The sequence below is a fragment of the Chamaea fasciata genome, unplaced genomic scaffold (assembly GCF_029207755.1).
Source record: "Chamaea fasciata isolate MVZ Bird 193981 ecotype frontalis unplaced genomic scaffold, bChaFas1.0.hap1 SCAF_1, whole genome shotgun sequence".
NCBI lineage: Eukaryota > Metazoa > Chordata > Aves > Passeriformes > Sylviidae > Chamaea > Chamaea fasciata.
In genome coordinates, this window is record NW_027094086.1 from 111,592,508 (window position 1) to 111,612,491 (window position 19,984).

General features: G+C 37.9%; 1 protein-coding gene across 3 annotated transcripts in view; it reads right to left on the bottom strand.

Moving 5' to 3' along the window:
- CNOT10 (CCR4-NOT transcription complex subunit 10) overlaps positions 1–19,984 on the bottom strand; it is a 45,908-nt gene that overhangs the window by 2,759 nt on the left and 23,165 nt on the right. For all 3 annotated transcript variants that reach the window (XM_066193911.1, XM_066193907.1, XM_066193919.1), the window contains 13 exons: positions 18,884–19,029; positions 18,351–18,437; positions 17,557–17,640; positions 16,617–16,734; positions 15,612–15,761; positions 13,825–14,027; positions 11,136–11,257; positions 10,355–10,531; positions 7,663–7,743; positions 2,874–2,987; positions 1,387–1,517; positions 596–631; positions 371–498 (listed from right to left, as the gene is read on the bottom strand). In XM_066193911.1, the coding sequence (XP_066050008.1) occupies positions 371–498; positions 596–631; positions 1,387–1,517; positions 2,874–2,987; positions 7,663–7,743; positions 10,355–10,531; positions 11,136–11,257; positions 13,825–14,027; positions 15,612–15,761; positions 16,617–16,734; positions 17,557–17,640; positions 18,351–18,437; positions 18,884–19,029 (1,577 nt within the window). The remainder of the gene's footprint in view (positions 1–370; positions 499–595; positions 632–1,386; positions 1,518–2,873; positions 2,988–7,662; positions 7,744–10,354; positions 10,532–11,135; positions 11,258–13,824; positions 14,028–15,611; positions 15,762–16,616; positions 16,735–17,556; positions 17,641–18,350; positions 18,438–18,883; positions 19,030–19,984) is intronic.

Genomic DNA, 19,984 nt, shown 5'->3' on the forward strand with positions numbered 1-19,984 from the left:
AACAATTACTACTAGAACATTAAAAAGACCACACAAAACCCCAAACAAAAAAGTAAACTTAGAAAACGTGAAAAGGCTTCCCAGCCATCTTCCACTGTTCTGATATGACCTAAGGAGAATAAAGTGTTGCCTATAGTGGTACTGAACTTTTTACGAGTGAGACATTTGGAATTCATTTTGTTTCTAATAGAGAAAAGACATAAAGACAAATGTCTTTATTTTGTTCATAAAGACAAAAGAAAGTCACCATCTCAGCAGGGTCTGCAAATAGGCCTGGGCTGTAAAATCACCAGAATTAGCTGTGACCTGAATGGCACTTTGAAGGAACTACATTTGTCCCTAAAGCTGCCTTGAGATTTGTTTTTCATACCTGATGAAGACACTTTCGAGCTTTGTCATATTCACTCCTCAAGCAGTAAGCACTTCCAAGGTTAAATAACATCATTGTTCGTGCAGATGTGACAGAACTGGGGTAACACTGTGGTGTCTGCTTGCCAGCTGCAACGAAAAAAAAATATTTTTTTTTTTTAACGCTTTCATTCCAACTGACCAAGTAAGTTCTTGCACTCTGCTGAATTCAGTGGCTGGTACTTACAAGATTCCATTGCCTCATTCTCTCCTTTGTCAGACCCTGCAAAGAAAAAACAAACACAAACCCATCATGTTCTGTGACCTATTTTTTAAAGGTTATTACAAAAATAATACAAAGATACAAATTTTCTGCTTTCTTCACAGTCTGACATTAAAGAGGGAAAACATTGATCAGTTTGCTCAAGTGTTTACATCATTTAAGACTTCCTCTCTTTGGTGTTGTGCTTTTAGATTTGCAGATGAGTACAGTGAAGTTTAAACTGCAGGCACGTCACTGGAATCAGAGCTGCTGTAGACTTCACTGTACAGATGGTTCTGAAGTACTTTTCTCTTAAGAGAATACACATTCCCAACAAAAAGACTAAGATACAGATTAACTAAGTTCTCCCCACTCCTGTATCTCACTAAAGTAGACTCTGGTGGTATGACAAAGCCTGGTTTAAAGACCAAAAAGCTGGAAGAGATGGTATAAACACTAAACTATAATAGCACATTTAACAAAAGCAGCTTTCAAAAGTTACCTTCAAACAAGTCAGAATATTAAAATATACAGTCCTATTAATGCTACAGAATTAACCACCTCATAGGAATGACAAACAAGGAAAAGACACACCAAATGCAAAGTAGGAACTGAAGCCAGGGAAATAAAAACACAAACAACACCCTCCCCCATCTGCAATAACCTACAGGTCTTAAAACAAGACATCTTAATCTTCATTATATTTGTGTTACAAAGTTACAGCAGGAAGGCAGTTGAAAGCATAACCAGTTACAATGAAGTGTGGATGCATTAACCTTGATCCTGCTCATTTGAAGAGATCCCAAGGGAAACATCAGTGACATTCTCAGGGTTCAAGTGAGTGATGGCATCAGATATTCTGTCTAGAGAGATGAGAGCTTCTGCTGCATACAAATGCCCAAGAAACCTACAACAGCAAAGGGTCAGGGTACAAATGTCAGCACAGCAATCCCCACAGTTTGTTATGTGAGACAAACAATGCAGTCTTTAATGTGAGCACGTGGGAACTATTACTGGGAACACTTGCATGGAAGTTAACTTGCTCATAAGGCATTGTCATAATACTCAGTTCTACTATTTACTGCTTTTAGGCACCAAAGTTATAAAAAAATCCACACCTGAATAATGACAATTCATCCATGCACAGGAGTTGCCATTCTACAGAGAAAGTACCTTGGTGAGGCTTTATTCAGAGAATTAAGAAAAGCCACCCCAGAATATGGATATTAACTACAGTTTAAAGTGTTAACATTATTTTACATTCAATAAATGTAAAGCACCTCTTTTCCTGGGACCAAGATACACACCTCTTTGTCTTTGCAAAAGACCTGTTATTTCCTTCATTACATAACAGTAACACAAAATTATGGGTTACCTTGCAAACTCCTCAGAGATTAGCTAATACAATGACTATGCAAAAGGATGAGCTCCTGCAGTAGTGTGAAGAACAGGAGTTCAAGAATTTAATTGGCATGGACCAGTTTAGAGCATGGTGCCAGCATATAAAAATAAGCACGAGTTATCTTGCCTTTCACAAGTACATTAGTTGTTTTGAAAAATATTACTACTGTAAAAACCTCTGCTATACTTTATCCTGTGCATTAAATGCACAGTGTCAGAAGAATAGGACTGAAGTGTCCTTTTTTTGAACTTATAGAGCTGTATGAGAACTGGGGGGTAGAAAAAGAATGTGCTTTGAATATCCTTCAAAAAAAAAAAATACAGTGCCAGATGAGAGGTGAACAAGAGAAACTGAAGAATGGAACCTATATAAGCAGCAGTAGCAGGTGAACTGACAGTGCTGCACACACAAAATGTGTTACCCTGAGTGATTGAGCAAACCTTTCTCTCTGAGGCTGTAGTTTCATAAGTAACCTTTCAGCTGTGTGGGTTTGGGCTGATGTTGGCTACCCACAGCTGCACATCCCTGCCCCTTGTGCTGTGCCAAGCATGTGCAACCCCACAGTGAATCACGACAGAAACCTGATGGTCCTGCTGCTGCATGGGACCCAGAGCTGGAGAAACAGCAACAAAAGCAGTAATTGATTCCAAATTATGTGGAATTGGTACACAAAGGAGGGAATTCATGTTCCTGTGTGTCAATGGACATTTAGTCAGGGCTTCAACAAGAACAGGAGCAGGCCAAGCAATTCTTTACATGAGACACAGATTTGGCAAGCAACTGCAGACATTGGACGCTTCAACTCAGAACTCTCCAGAAAAAACAGGGCTGAGAAAGAAGAAATGTCCCCATCAGACTTACTTAAGAGACCCTGAGAGCTTTGGTTGCTGCAGAAGTTTGTCTGCATGATTCAATGCCATAAGGTTATCCCCCAAAGCCAGAGCTACGTAAGCACTACACGCAAGGATCGAGCACCTGGAATAAAAACAGACCAAAAAAAAAAAAAAAAAAAAAAAAAAAAAAAAAAAAAGAAAAAGGGAGGCGGAGAGAGACAATGGAGAGAGACAATATGTTAAATGGAGAATTCTGTGATTCCAAATACACCTGTTAAATTTTATTTCTTGTTTAGTGTTAAAGAAATAAATCAAACTTTCAATAATGACTTCCTATCTAACTATGAAGTAAAAGAGTTAGTTTTCATTATTTATGGGCTCAATTGTCCTACCAATATAAACCAAGGATCACCATGGTGTGCTCAGTAAAATTTTGCAGTTTTCATCATAAATAACAGACAACATGATGGACTTCACCATGTGTGATTTTACTCATGGACAGTTTCCCTTTCTCACACTCTTGTTACTGGTTTTGCCTTGGACTCTAATTTGTACTCCTCTGCCCTCACCTTCTGTTGTAGAGAAGAGTAGCAGATTTCTAGATTGCTGTAAGACACACAGTAGCTATAAATTAAGCTGTAACGTATTTCACTCTTCTATTGTACCATGTCTGCACACAGGGAGAAAAACGCTGGAGAATTTGGCATTTCCAGTTTTGTGTTCAGTTGAGGGCTATAACCCAGTGCCAAGACTCTAACTGATCCATGGCATTTTGTTGCCATCACAGACTTGCTTATCTTTCCAAAACCAGAAAATCTCCAGCAGTTCTTTTAATGAAATCTGAACTACTCACATTTTCCATCTTCAAACAATAACCCCACATCAGGACGCCATCATTAGGCCAAGCTTCACACTTGGTAATAACTGCCCCCCTCTCTAAACACCGTTCTTGGGGATATTTTCCACTTGGTAAAACATCATTCAGTGCAGGCTGCCTTGTCCTCAGGGCACAAGCCTCTGCCCACGACACCCTGCTGTGAGCAGGACTCTGTTCTTCTCCAGGGAGGACAAGTGGATGCTCCGAGTGGGGTCTCACGTCGGGAGCGATGGGAGGAGAGCCGTCGGCTCTCCCGCTGGTAGGCGGGCTATTATTGCGCCAACCTTCTGGCAACTGTCAAGCCCACTTTCGGTCCAGCAGTAAGTCATGTCATTCATGGCAGGACCTGGGGTGCCTTTATTCCCCTTTCCCAGGAGGCATGCTCCTTAATTATGCACAAGCAGGATAAGAAACTTCTCCAGTGTTTCCCCCTACCCCCCACTTCCTCTCCGCTGTGCCCAGATGTCACATCAAATCTGAACACATACAAAAGCTTGAGAGAGGGAGAGGAAAGCTTCCCCAGCTCAAGTCCCAAACCTAAAATATTTTTGAAAGGTTGTGACTGGGGAGGGGGATGGAATGGGGAAACAAAATCTCTGTAATAACAGCCTGCTTCTAACTAACCTCTTTTTGTGTCTGCCTCAAGGAAGTACAGCTTTTAAATCAGCAGAGATGCTGTCACCAGCAAAATACCCTTGGACACAAGTCCAGGCCTGCAGAGTTGGTTGCTACTGCCCTTCCCATCAATGTGTCTTACACTTCCCACAACTTTTTTAAAGCCTATTTTTATTTCTGCAGGTGTAAATTCAAACACAATACACGCTCCAATCACACAACAGGATGAAACCTACTCCTCTGCTCTAAGCACTAGTCACTGTTTGGGCCACATAAGAGCTGGCAAAAGCCTTCAGCAACAGCCATTCAGGTTTCCTCCCCTGCAGTTGTGTTCTTGCACTTGGATCCATTGTTGAGTTGGCTGAACCAAACGCTCAGGAGAGCTGACAGCCAAGCGGAGCAGAAGAATTGCACCACAAGGGAAAAGACAAACTAGTTTTTCACCCCGGTCAGGATTCTGACAAAACTCCACAGGTTGCCTTTGAGCGCGGCAGACTTCCAGCATCACCGAGCCTCCGCACGCCCGAAATAAAACTGCCTTTGCACTAGGAAAAAGAAAAATGTTTTTTTAAACTGCCAGATTATGTCAAACAGCCTCTTGTGTAGGTCTAGGCAACAGGATTTGTCAGCCCACACAGACTGTAAGTTTATGGAACCCAAACTCCACATCTGACTTGCCTTATTTCTCAGGGAAACGGCAAGCCAGAGCAAATCCAATTCTTCAAAACTTAGTACGAAGGCACCAAAAGTGACGCTTCTAAACCTTTAAGAGAACATCACTAATCTGAAATAATTTCAAATAGCTAAACCCAACAATGGATACAAACTATCTGCTTTTTATGTTTCATCACAGGCAAACAATACAAAATATTAAGAAATACAGAATACAGACTATGCTTACTCCATGGGGAAAATCAGCACCAGCAAAAGGGAGATGGGGAAGAACTACGCAGTGGCTAAGAGTGAGGAAGAAGAGAGTGAAGCAGCTATGGGTGATGATCACTGTAAGCTTCTAGTATCATGACAGGGCCAAACAGACCACTGCAACCTTTAAATGGATAACTGAGGCAAAACTGGCTAAGTGTGGAGAAAACAAATGATCAAATTATTCCTTTATCTCTCTCTGCTTTGAGGGGGAAAATAAAGTTCTCACACAAAGACCTTCAATCTAAGAAGAAAGACTACAACAAGGTCTGTGGCTGTCCATCTCAACTTTTACAATAAAATCCACAAGATTTTCCAAATGTAGCACTGTGGTCTACCAGAACTTGATGTATCCAAACAATGTTAGGTGGTTGTGGAATGTGCAACATAAAGAGCAGAGGAACTGGCTTGTCCAAGGATGAGAAGCAGCAAGGAAAATTGTTTAGAAGAAACTGAGAAAAAGCTGGAGTTTCTACTGCCAATGCATAAATTCTTAGCAATGATTGGTGTCCTCAGACTTCCGTTTGTTGCTTTTAAAACCTTGCAATTGAACTGCTGCTAATTATGAGACCAGTCCACTCAATCAATTCGTGCACAAGTATCAATCAATATGCAGGACATGTAAACCTTTTCTGGATGGCATTTTTAGCTTTTAAAAATGGTTTGGGGGCAAAGGTAAGTCAGGCATTTTGAACTCTTAAAAGGATGTGCAACTGTATAAAATCATCCAAAAAAAGCATTCACAGTCCCTTTCCAGTTTTAGAAGCAAGAGAGGTTTTTCAACTCAGAGAAAAAACTGAAGAGATACCTACTCCTTAGGATAATCCTTGTCAACATCCACAATTTTTTTTCTTAATTTTCCCCCAACTCAAAAAGAATTTCTCTTTTCTTACTTAGCTCCTTCGTGAGCAAGGCTACAGGAATTTACTATTTACAGTATAAATATACAAGACTACTATTTGAGTGTAATGTATGTTGCTATTCACATCTCCAGAAGCTTAGAAACAGTTTCAGCAGAATCACTTTCTAGGAATGTGTAGTCCTCTAGATTAAACCAAAGCATGTAGTGGAAAAAAAAAATTAAAAATCAGTGCTTTTTCTTTCCTTATATGAAGTTCCTTACCAGAAGCAGCTCACTTCTTGCTGAACTGCTGAGTTTTTCCTGGCATGTTGTCAGATTTTATCAGTAGATAACAACAGCTGATTGTGAAAGATAAGTGTATGTATTAAAAAAAAAGAAATCAGAAAATGACACTGTGTAATTCTGACATGTGGCAGCCACATTTCCAACAGCCAGGAGGAGAAAAAACCCACAAAACCCACAAGCAACCCACATCACTGTTTTCAATCCAGCATGTTCTATTTCAAGTAGCGCACTCTTGTACCACTTCAGAATAAATAATCGAAGTTGCCTCACAGATTCCTCCTGAAGTGCTTTTGAATGAGTACAAGAAGATTTGCTACATGTAGTGGAGCAAAGGAAAGGTTAAGCTGGTCATTATAAAACATAGGTTACCTGGGGTTAGGCTGAAACAGAATGTTTACCTAAGAGTTCAAGTGGGAAATTACTGTATGCTTTGTCCATAATGGAAACTTAAAACAGATTGCTTTTTTTCTAAACAGGTGCAAGCTTTATAGTAAGAGATTGTCAACAGGCTGGAAGCCACCTGAAATAATTAACATTGCCAATAAATGGTAATCTTGTTAGGGAAAAGTAAAGAGGCTCCAGATAACAGGAGACTTATTTACACACATGTGAGTTATTCTATCTGGAGAACACTCAGACTCCTGAACAAGCAGTTTAAGGATCTTTGAGAACGCATAAGAAATCTACAGTGAAATTTTACCTGTTTTTCCATTGTGAGAAAGTCAAATGCCTGAAGAGAGGCATTTTTGCTTTCTATTTTACACAAAGTGGATTTATTCCTGCTGAAACAAACACCATTCTCATTGGTAAACGCAGCTATCCTGCTTTCCACTTTCATTTTTTTCCCATCCAACAAACATATAATGTGGGGACTGAATTCCAAACTAGCCTTATTGTGGCTTTCAAGGGAAAAAGTACATACAGTAATTTCCATTCCCTTCCACCAATGCCAACAATCATTCTCAGGTTTTTAGATTTGTCCTTACGGGACTTGATATTTCCAGCTTTGCCCAATATGTAAGGCCAAACGTACAGTACTGGGATCAAACAGACTGATCTACCTAAGTTGTAATTCTGGATGGATTCTATTTGTTTCAGATTCAAAGCCCAGAAGAAAAAAGCACACACATTTGAAAAAAAGATTACCAGCTGCAATTCATCATCGCAGGTGCCTACAAAAAACCACAAAACCCTAAGAATCACAATTAAGGAAGAGGCTTGTTTAATGGTGGATATTTTGTATTATTTACTTGCCTTAAATTCTCCAATTCCTGTTTCTTCAAAGGCGAAGAAGGAGGAGCTGCAATGAATTTATCCCCTTCATGACTTTTATTGCTAGAATAAAACCAGTGCATTATTATAATAAGCAGTTTAAAAATTCTCAGTGTATTTATTCACTCTATTTAAAAGAACATAAAAAATTCTGCAGTCTAAAAGAGAGGGAATTGAAGTTATGCAGAGATTGAGGCACATGTTCTCATCCTAACCGTTCTATTTGAGAAGGAAGAAGTGGGACACTTGCTGGAAAGGATTTGACTGACAGACCAAACAACCCACACCATTCTTCACAGCCTTGAGCTAATTTTGAAGTTCAGTGTAGGATAAGCATTTTTAACTGGAGGGACACAGAATTTGCTGCATTTACTGTAGCTTTTCTTCTTTTAGCCTCTAAGAAAAGCAGTAAACTAGTTTTCCCTCTAGACATCTTAAAAACTAGTTACATAAATATTCTAGAAAGATAACCCACAAAGTGCTACTGCTTCCTTTAGACTTCTAGCTACCCTTTATTACAAAATGTCCCTTTTTCTTTTCCTTTTTTCCTCCTTTTTACAAATAAAATTCCACTTTCTAAAAATTACACCTTGGTTTTTTGAGGGGAGCATTTGGGGAGTATTCATTCTATTTAAGAAGCATGAAACTTCACCCTCCAATAAGCTGGAAGAACCTCCTGGAATGAGAATTGAAGAGACAGCTAATGGCTGCGCCTTGGCAGAGAGAGACACCAAGGTCTAGAAAAAGATTTAAAAGAAAATTCAGAATTGAAACTGAATCTGTCCACTTAAAAAGAACTTAATTTTTGAGCTTCATGTCTATTACAAATAGGTAAAATAACTCCAACATTCAAAACATTCAACAGAAAACTCCAAGGAAATCCATACTCAATACTGCTGGAAATGCATACTCAATACTACTTCATGCCTTTACCAAAAATTAGTTTTAAAAAATACACTTAACCACTAAAAGTATTTGCTGTTTTCTTATGAATAAGAGAAGAATCTGTCTTAAGAGTCAGCTTGCTCAATTAGTGGGTTTTGCTTTAAAACCATCCTGTTCAATTAGTGTGATTTTCTTCAAATGCCTTGTATGTTTTACTGTTCTCTCACAGAGGTTCCCTTGTCAGAAGAAACAAATCCTTAGAGAACCTTTCAGAATGTGACATAGAAATTCAAGAACAGCCTCCTTTGTTGGATATTTTGAAATTGGCAATGACTACTGGGAGATATGAGGGAGTTCTTTCTTTAGCTTTTTTTCCAGCTGAAGAAGCATCTGGTTTTGAAAGCAGAAGGTAGCAAAGGATCTTCCCATACAGGGCATGTTTTCCTTTCCTCACTCCTACAAAAACAAACACAAAACCACCCCAATAAAAAACAAAAAAGGAGGTCTTGTCTGAGTACGGGCCACCAATTTGTTTTCATCACTGCCCCTTAGTGAACCCCAAAAGCTTAAAATTGAAGTCCCATTTAAACCAGAAAAGCTTCATCTCAATGAGCTGCATATATACTTGCCAGAGAACCTCCAACCTTAGTAAAGAGTAAAAGAAAAGAAAACCTACAACAAACAACCAGCAAAAATAAAAAAAACCCACAACCATCCCCTCCCCCCTCCGACTTTTATAAATCATTTGCTCACTTGACAAGAGAGACTGTAATTGGAAAAACAGAATTATAGAGAACAGCTTTCAAATATTGCTGTAACAGTAACAGCCGCTGACCCCCAGCCACAGCCTATCTGAAGACAATCTCAGAATATGAGGATGCACCTTGTGCCTCACAACACAGTATGTGTGCAGTAAATCCTGCCTTGTGACAAATGGATCTTATCTTCTTAACATTTATCTGTACTCAGGTCTGACAAAACCAGTGTGTTTTTCCATTACTCTCTAAGGTTCAAGTTCTACTGCAGACACTTTTTTCAGATGAATTATTGTAGTATTTTCCCTGAAAATAGTCTTTAATGGAAGTGCAGACTATGATCAAAAGTTACTCTTATTCTGGAAGTCCAGAATGTATGAGGTGATGCAATAAATTAAACCTTCCTTTAGCATACACTGTCTACAAATTACTTTTTCTGAAACTTTATTGACAAAAAAGATTTTTCTTAAATTCTTTTCTGCAAAATATGATTTATTAAGCAATAGCTCCATGCTGCTTTCCTACTTACTTTCTAAATCTAGTTTCCCAATTTAATGCAAACACAACGAAGCATACTAGGGCTGATGAATGTCAAATCTGATCATGGCGAATGTTTACAACTGAGTCTCCGGACATTCGTACATATATTGAATCAAATACATGGCACACGTGTGCACACAAAATCACTGTAACATGTGAAACTTCACTTACAATTAGAGAAATACCAATATGCACAGCAGGAGGGTGTGGGAAAACATAACATTTGCAGCACAGAAAAAAAGATGGCCAAGGGAAAAAATAATTTCACTGTCTAATTTAATAAAAGTTGTTAGGGACAGGAGGAATCAACTCAGTATTTTATTCTTAAATTAGACAACAAGCAGTTAAACAATTTCCTTGAACAGGCCAGCACTGTTAAGAGAATTTACAAATATATTCTATTTTTCTGCTGGCCAAACAAGGTAACCAGACACAGACTGTGGGTATAGAGTTACTCTGGACAAAAAGAAAGGTTTATATTCAATTCTGTTTACCTGCATGCTTCACTGCTTTCAGTGCTTTCTGTATTTCCCCCCAGCTGATTACTAGTTTTAGCTCCATTTTCCTGCTTGGGCTCCTGTTGATCTTCTGGCAGTAGCAGCAAGGCATTTCTTAGACAAATTGCTGCAAACTCCATGCTGGCTACAGGTATTGCTGAGGACTGCCCATCGCTTAAAGAGACACAGAAGTTGACCAATAAGTAGCAATCCTACTAAATCAAAAATGAAAGCAGAGCTCTAGAAATATCTGAGTGCAGAGAAAACATCATCCTAAGTATGTTAAATAATGTTTTAATACACCAAATTTAATTTATGAGGACATAGTATCTTGATATTTTTACATATTGAAAATACATCACGATGCCCAAGTAGATTCAACCACATAATTTCTTGATTTCACTTTCTGAAGTTTTATGGCAGAGCAACTAGATTCTTCCTGCATTTTTCTAATGTGGATTACTGAAAAAATATATTTTTTTATGTAAGTGAGAAAAAGAGGACAGATTTAGCTATCTGAAAATAAAAAGCTCAGATAAATAAATTTTAAGCTATAATGCTCGTCTTGCTTACAAACAAACACACAGTTAAGCCCTCTGCTGGCTATCACAGAGGAGGCACAAAATTTTGTCTAAGACTCACCAAGAATTTTAGCATGCCTCTCTCTTTGCTACAGGAAGGAACAGTTATTCCACAAAAGTTTTAAAATCTCTGATAAACAAATATATATCCTTAACAAAGCTATAAAAATAAAATAACCCATGGGAAACATACTCACTTATAAACAACATTCTGTATGGACTGGGATGCTAGGACTATCTTACGGTGGTAGCCTTGACCTACTATTGATTGCACAATTCCCTTTTTGCTGGGAAGACCTTTAGTCTCTTGTTCTGATGTCTAAAAGGAAAAAAAAAAAGAGCTTAAATATCAAGGCTATTGAATGAGAGCTTGACAAAATAAGTGAAGGCTGAAAGAAGACCTTGAACCCTGCTAAAATATAAGAATAATGGATACAGTTTTAAATCTAAAGTACAATGAAGGATCAGGCAACCTTCTATTGTCTTTGTGTTGCAGAGGGGTTTTACTGCACACAGTGTAAGCACAGATTAGTTCTGACAGCTTGTCTGATAGCCTACTGACCTAGTTTCTCCTCTGTTTTGAAAGCAAAAGAACAATGAACCAAGTCATATTAAAAGAACTGACAGGATATCTAAAAAGAAATAATTCGATCTGCCAAATAACATTCAGACTTGGCACTGTAACACTTGCGATCTTCTCTCCCTGCTTACACAGCACTCAAAACGCTCCTTGGAAAAGCTGCTCCCAAACTGTTCCATGGGGAGCACAAAGCTGAGCAACAACATATGCAAAGATACATTAAATTAACTTGTTTAATGGATTGTTGAGTATGCAGACACATTCTGGGGGTCAAATGAACTTAAAGTACCCTAATTGTCAGTCCCAAGAATTATCTCTACACCATGTTTACTGGGGATTGTTTGGCTATTTTACCATGAGCCATCTTAACTTCATCGGTAAGTTTAGTGAGTGATGAAGAGTTGCAGTTTTAAGAAAAAACTTCTCCTAAATCTGGACTTTCAATAGTCATCACTTTTCAAAAAATGTATCAGAATCTATTGCAAAAATATTGACATGGTAGCATTTACTGCCAAATTAAAAAAACACATACACTGAGTTTGGATATGAAGCACATATTTCATAAAAGGTGTTTGAAATGCAAGTGTTTAAAAGGAAATCAACCTCCATTTATATTTTATAAACTAAAATACTAAAGCAGGTGAAAATCAGCTGCAGTGAAATTGCTTTTCTGTATGGTGTTCAGAGCATAAATACGAATCCATGTTTAGATATAAAGGAATATTACTGCAAATAGAGTTACAAGGTCAAATTAAACATATTATTGACTTTAAGGCCTCCCTTGTCATGTTGCAAATCTAACAATTCAAAGACACTTTCTCTTTGCCTTTAATATTAATAGCATCCAAAGTTTTTTTTTTTCTTTCAAGTTCACAGATTTAGGGAACAACAAGCTGGTTTTTTGACATGAATTCACCACACATCATAACTGTGGAAGAAGAAAGCCTCAGGAGAACCTGGCATAATTTACTACTTTGGCTAGTCTGCAGTAAATAGGAAAGTGCCCCATAAGGATCTGTATTTCCCTTTTCCAGACTGCTAAACACCGTCCTTGTAAATGGAATCCTAGCTCTGGATTTTTGCCACAAAACCTAAGCTCATCCACTCTCATACTCAGCTTTTCACTAGAGATGATCAGATGTGTCTTCTTTATCTATGTGTGACTTGTGCCCAGTAGGATTGATACAGAAAATTGCAAAATTAGTATGAAGAAAGCTGTTCTTCCTGCTGTTGCCATGCTTTATAAAACTCCAGCAATCTGATAAGCAGCACATACAGAATCACAGTCAGTCCAGTTTTGACCCAACACTCTTGAATCTTCAGTGCTCTGCCTCCAAAAGCACTATACAAACAAACCTCTGCTATAAAGTTGTATCTTTCTTAAGTTCTCTGAAATAAAGATACCAAAATATTGAGTACTGTTCAAATTCCCAAGGGAAAAGTTATTAATTTTGGATTTGGATAGTGTGCAGTAAATAAAGGCACAGAGGCCACCCAGAGAGGAAAAACAGAGAATTCAGGGTTGGGGGGAAATAGAGTGAATATAGCTATTTGTTCAATTCATCCCACACATCCTGGGTAAAGGAGTGAAATGGGCAGACTGTGGAAATAACTGCATAGGATCATGCAATTACAGATTACATCATCACTCCCCCACACTTAAGGGGTGAATTACAGTTTTACAGGGAATCAAGTACAGTGCATCTTAAGTCACAGATGTATTATTTAGGTGCATTTTTTTCTTCTAAGTGCAAACAATCCTGTCCTCAGCCCTCTGAATTTTATCACATGGGTTTATCCTAAACATACATGGATCAACAGGTTGAAAACAAGATGTCCCAGAGGACATGCAATATGCCTGCCATCAGCAGGTTTCCACCAACTTTGCCAGGAGAAGAAGGTGAAGACTTAGCAATTAGAGATTCAGTTTCCCAGCAGGTGTGATCCCAACAGCTTCAGGAGGGAGAAGGCTGATCTCTGCTTCCTCAGCCTCTGTCACCTCCAGGCTACCCACACTACAAAGTTTCACTCTGCTTAATCTCTAGTGATAATGAGAGAGGAAACAATGAAACTTCAAGTGAGCTTTGGCCGCATGAAGAGAAAAAAAAGACCACATGCAAAGAGTTCCCTTCACCTGTTGCAGCTCCTGATTAAACACATAAAAATACATATACACAAGAAATAATTATTCTGGATTTACAGAGGTGTTACAACATCAAGCCTTCAAAACACACAACTTTAGGTATTAGTTCTACCTTTCTGTGACCACATGCCATTCTTCAGAAGAATTTTCCAAAGCTACTTACCCCTTTATTGGCAGCAATGCAGCATTCTGCTATTCTCAGCCACAGACGAGGGTTTGAGTGATAAACCTGGACTGCCTCAATCAGGCATTCAAAGGCAGCTAAGGGCCTGCCAATATGCAAGAGCTGAATTCCACAGTTATACAGCAGCTCATATCGTTTGTTGGTCAGTAGTGTACACATGGGTCTCCCTGAAAATTTTTTACCTGCGGAAAAGGATTACATCATATTGGATGAGCAGCTCAAGAGAGCACAACACTCTAAGAGGAAGAGGGAAGCTGTGAGAAACACCCCAAAGCTACCAAAACCCCCTCTCTCATTGCTAAAATCCACTAGCCTCCCTCTGTAAATTTCCTTAATACCAAAACTGATTTCAAAGACAAATTAATTGTATTCTTCATAAAAATTGAAGTACATTAAAGGCTAACCTCACACATTCCTTATCACATAAGCTAAGTGTTACACAATGATACTGAAACCCAGATTTGTGAGAATACACATCTACACACATTCCAAAGAATACAGATTTGAGATGAAAACCACTTTGCTGTTCACAAGCCTAAAACACTTTTTGTCTTCACACCTAAGGCTGCACTTAGATCCAGGGGAGAAACAGGAAAAACAATAAAATGCCTGATAGTGAGTATATGTTAAAGAAAAGAAGAAACAAAAACAATTGTAACTTCATCATGAAATGATGAAGACTGTGTGATGAGGCCCTCTATAGTCAGATAGGATAGGTCTCACATTCACAAGCCCTGGTCTTCTTCTCTGGGACAACACAGAAAGCCATAAACAATCCAGGAGATTCCGGGAATGTGTTTATGTTAAATTCCTTCTCCAAATGATGATGGAGCCAATAAGGCTGTCCTCATTGTCCTATAGTGGAACTCATTCTCACCAACAAGGAGGGGCTGGCTGGACCCATGAAATAGTGGAGTTGAAGACTCTTAGGACAGCAAAAAGTACGCACAACAAGCTCACTATACTGGACTTCAGACAAGTACACTTTGGCATCTTCAGGGCTCTGATTGGTATAATACCAATGTGATAAAGCCCTGAATGGAAGAGGAGCCCAAGAAAGCTGATGAATATTCAAGGATCACCTCTCTCAAGCTCAGGAGTGATGCATCCCAGCAGAGAAGTCAAGAAAACAATGCCAGGAGGCCTCCTGGACAAACTCAGATACAAAAAGAAAGCCTACAAAGGGTGTAAAGCAAGGACCAGCAGCCTGGGAATAATACAGAGAAACTGAGCAACCAGGGATCAGCCTTAACAGGATTAAATCTGATCAGGGACATCAAGGGCAACAACAAAATCTTCTATAGGTAGGTTGGTGATAAAAGAAGGACTAGGCAAAGAGTGAGCCCCCTCCACAAGGAAACAGGAGACCTCCAGAATATGGAGAAGGCATCCTTCGTGCCCTGATGATTCTACACATTGTCAGCAAGACGACAAATAACCTATGCAAAAGAGGTCACAAAAACTTCCTTCTGGTCATACTTGCCTAACTGATGGACAAAGTCTATAAACGAGAAGTAACTGTCCCAGCACCACGGTACATCAAGAAAAACAAAAAAATAAAGAACATATTTAATCATCATCATGTATTTCTGGCAACAGCAACTATATTCTTACATCAGGCTACCATCAAAATTCTCACCCCTCTTACCCTGCCCTCCACAAAGAGATTGAAGGGGAATTTTGCTGATTATTACTCAAACCTTCTGTTCTCTATTTCCTAGATTTGCCAACCCCTCTTCCACCATCTGTTTTAATCTCTTGCTTACCTGGATCCGAGCTGCCCGTTCCCAGCTGTGCACATGCATTATCATTTTCTTGCAAGGCTTTCTTAAAGTAAAAAATTCCTAAATTGTGCTTTCCCATTGCAAAGTGGATGCAGCCAAGATTGTTCCAGAACATACACCTTAAGCATTCACCTGAGAAAACAACAAAAGACCGTTTTCAGAAAGTGAAAGTTGTTGCTAAGCCCATGAAATGCTCCAGCAACTTTCTCATGGGTCACCATACTATAGCACTCTTAAACATGTATTTCAGTGAGATGTTAATGGATGACAGTGTTATATCTGATATAACATATATTTACGCCAACCCAACCATACAAGCAGGAAATGCACTCTTCTTCCTAAATATATGTTCAGGTAACACCATGAGAGGTTCTTTCTAAATAATAAAGTACAAAAAATTAAGCTTTTCACTTACCTGCTGGTGACTAAAGTTTTACAGGGTTAACATGGATAATAAAGCAAAAAAAAAAAAAAATCCTAAAAATCCAAATAACCAGACCATTAGCAAATTAAACAGACATTATTTTAGTCATAGGCTAGGAAGACTACCAAGTGAACATTATACTGTGCAAAAAAGCTAAAGCAAAGAAGTTATGGGACAGTGAAGTTTTCAAAAATTTTTAAATCATAAAGAGAACTTTAAGCATGAAAACTGCCAGAGGCCTCAGTTCTAGATCTAACAAATTGCCTTTTGTTTCATTTATTGATTAAGAGACTCAATTATGAGCCTTGCAAATATAAGACAGCTTCATAAATCCATTTTCATGGGCAATCACAGCCTTCTGTAGAAGAATGTTCAATGAAAATCACCACAGTGCTGTGTGAAAGAGTACAAGAAGCAAGATGAAACACATCCAGCATATAAACCCATGACTTCAAGGCTGACACTGTTAAGTAATCATTAATATCCTTAAAATTGATATCAGCAAGTAGTCCTATTGTACTAGACATTGAAGTACCTGGAGGATGAAGGGGGTTTTATTTTACCTGTTTTCATGAAGCCTGGATGTTCAGCAATGTTGGCACTGTTTAAAAGTTTGACAGCTTTACGGTAATTGCCTCTCAAATACTCAAAATTGCTCTTAAGAAAGAGAGAAGGAGCTGACTGTGAAGGGGAAAACAGCAGTTAGTTATCTCTTGGTTGATGATTTCTACTGCTAGTGTTATATCACTTCACAAACTTGCTTTCAAGAACGGTCATGAACTTTAGAGAACCTTGTAATGGAAATGGCTATGGGCAGAGGATCTCTAACCTGTCCAGTGCCTCCCCCCCCCCCACTCCTCCTCCCTGCAGAGCTCCTCCTAGGCTGCAATCTTCCTGGTCTACCAATTGAAACCTCATGATCCAGAAGGTTTTCTGTTAAACTTGTTTTCCAGCAAGACATAAGCCTCCAAAAAATGTCAACCAAAAAAACTCCAAAAACCAAAAAAAAAAAAAAAAAAAACCAAAACAAAAAAAAAAACAACCCACAAAAAAAAACAAACAAAAAACCCCCCCAAAAAACCCCACCAAAACCCCAAAACAAAACAAAAAAAAACCACCCCAAAAATGCCCACATATCCCAGAATTAATCTTTTGTAAACAGGTTTAAACTATCAATTACATCAAGTTTGCATTATCCATAGCATCTATAGTAAACCAGAACTTATTTAATTTCAATTATAAAGAATGCTGAACCCGTTTATTACATAGTGTTTCACGGCTATTTTGGCACCACAAAGCACATTTTTTAGCAACTGAAAACAGCACAAATAAAAAAGTTCTACATTAATTACATTTTCAAAAAGATTATAAACCCCAACTGCATAAAGAATTACTTCAAACATTCACCCACAATAAGACCTTTTTTTGTAAAGAACATTAGCAAATGCAGTTTTAAGATAGAGAACACATCTAGATTTGAAAAACAGTCTTAAGAATACTTACATTCCCAGCTGTATTCATAACAGACTTGATCTCTCTTTTGCATGCTTTTAATGACTTCATTTGGATATAAGCTCTCACTTTATACTGTTAAAAAATTAAATTTGTTAAATAATACACAGTAGTGTCTGCCGGTTTGCAAGAAAAACTGTATGTAGATATTCACTGTAGAATATTCTATATACATCTTTGAAACGGGTAGCAAAAAGCTATTCAAAAAATCTTCACAAAAAAGAAATCTTATTCAGACTTTAAACACCACATTTATAGGATTTGTATTTACAATAAGCAGATGAACATTTTGTTCAATGGCCAACAGCTGCTCTATATTCAAACACAGATATGAGCACTTAAAATGACAAACTAATTAAAATAATCTAATATCTTAATCCCAGACATTTACCTACTAAACTGAAAACACCAGGAAGTGAATGCTAATAGAGAAGCACTCTGATTCTGCACATATTTTTCAACAGAACAGTAGAGTAAAATAAAACTTCAGCTGATTTAAACTGTTAGAGGTTGAACAGACAAATTCAATGCAGTGAACTGCCATGTAAAGAAATTATTATAACACACAGGGACTGAAATGGGGGTGGTGGGCAGGATGTTAGGTCAGTTTTTCCTGTACCTGGATCTTACAAAAAGGAAGACTTAGATAAATTCATTGTTTTGTTTTACAACAAGGAGAGAGAAAGCAGCATAATTTGGCCTGAGCTAGTTTTGAAGGAGATGACACTCAGATTTAGAAAACCCTTGAAGTGATGTTATTGTATAAAAAACATGCAGACCCTTACCTGATGTATCTTAGACTTAGCAACTTCTATTAAAGCTCCGCTTTCAGTTTTTTGATTTGAGGAATCTTTATTGGTATTATTACCTGACTGTCAAACAAAAAAAGGAAGCATTACTGTTGGTCACCTCTTAAACTCAGTTGACAGATTCAACTCACATGAAGAAAAATAAGCATTTATTCGAATTAAGAAGAATATAGTTTTGAGTATTTAGTATCAAAATATTATCTCACCAGAAACTAACTTGAGTTTAACAATAAAAATCCCCAAACGACACCAGCCTACGAAGAGCTGAATTCTGTGCTAACATTAGTGTTACACTATGTTGCTCTGCAGGTAAGAAAAATTCTTTTGCCTAGAAGGATGACATGCACATTCAGAGCACCTCTTTAATACTTCCTTCAGTAGAATTACTTACTATACACCTAAGGAGAAAATATTTTATCTTATTTAGTCTTTTAAGATACTCATTTTGGATTGAGCTAAAGCATACTTCTGATAAAGATTTAATGGCATTTGTATGATTTTAAACTTACCTCATTTTTTCCATTCTTGCTGTTATTGTTGCCCTGTGAAATCATTTTTTCCAGAACAGCGAGCAGGTGCAAGGCTTTCTCAGCTTGGTAAGTTAACAGGTATAAGTCTACAAGCAAGAAGCACACAGCCTGGGCAAACTTCTCTTCTGTGGAAAGCAAAGAAGAAAAAAATTGTTTTACAGCTCTAATACCAACCCTTCCAAACATGGATAGAAAAAAAAGTTACTATAAAGCGCCATCTATGCAACATTATCAGAAAAATCAATATATTACATAAGAAAAAAATAATGCAGCCATGTTTAACCCACAGCTAAGTACATACACTGAAAAGCAAGCTCGTTCATTCAAATGGCATCAGCAGAAAAGCACAGACTAAAGTCAGCTTAACTAGTATTTCATGTTCACAGGTTCTGAGAATTGACCTAAGCAGATCAGCACCAAAGATGCAGCATTTAAACAGAGAGCCATATGCAGACGTAAAATCCCACAGAACCCAAAAAGATTCTGTACAAACACATCTCTATTTAGCTGACTACACAGAGTAAGTCCTAATTATGCATATTGAAAACTGGGAGGAACTGAAGCAGAAACACAGTAGCATTTACTTAATTTACTGAGACCCACACACATCCATCCTTCAAGCCTTCTCACTTCTAAAATTTAACAAGGATTATGAAATTATTTCACACAAGTACAGCAATTCCACTACACAAGGTATCTCAGCTCATAAAAGTTGCAGACTTTGTATTCAGATATAAATACATACAACAATGCATTACCTAAAAAAGGTATCTAAAAATGACTGTCCTGAAAAGCAGACATGCACCTGTGAAGTTGCATGATGACTCAAAACATTAGATTTAAAATAATTACATTAACTTAATACATACTATTTACATAAATACCTTCTCAAGTAGAAAAAATCCATTTCAGTTTCATAGCACTTGTCTGCTAAAGCTCCTTGAAGCACCTTCCCCCAAATTCATTTGTTGTCCTTGATATAAGTAAAACGTATACTTTGGTTTCATTCCAAACCCCACCTCTTTTCTTAAAATCGTATTAGACAAATTACAAATCACTTGTCTGATAGTGAAAAAGACT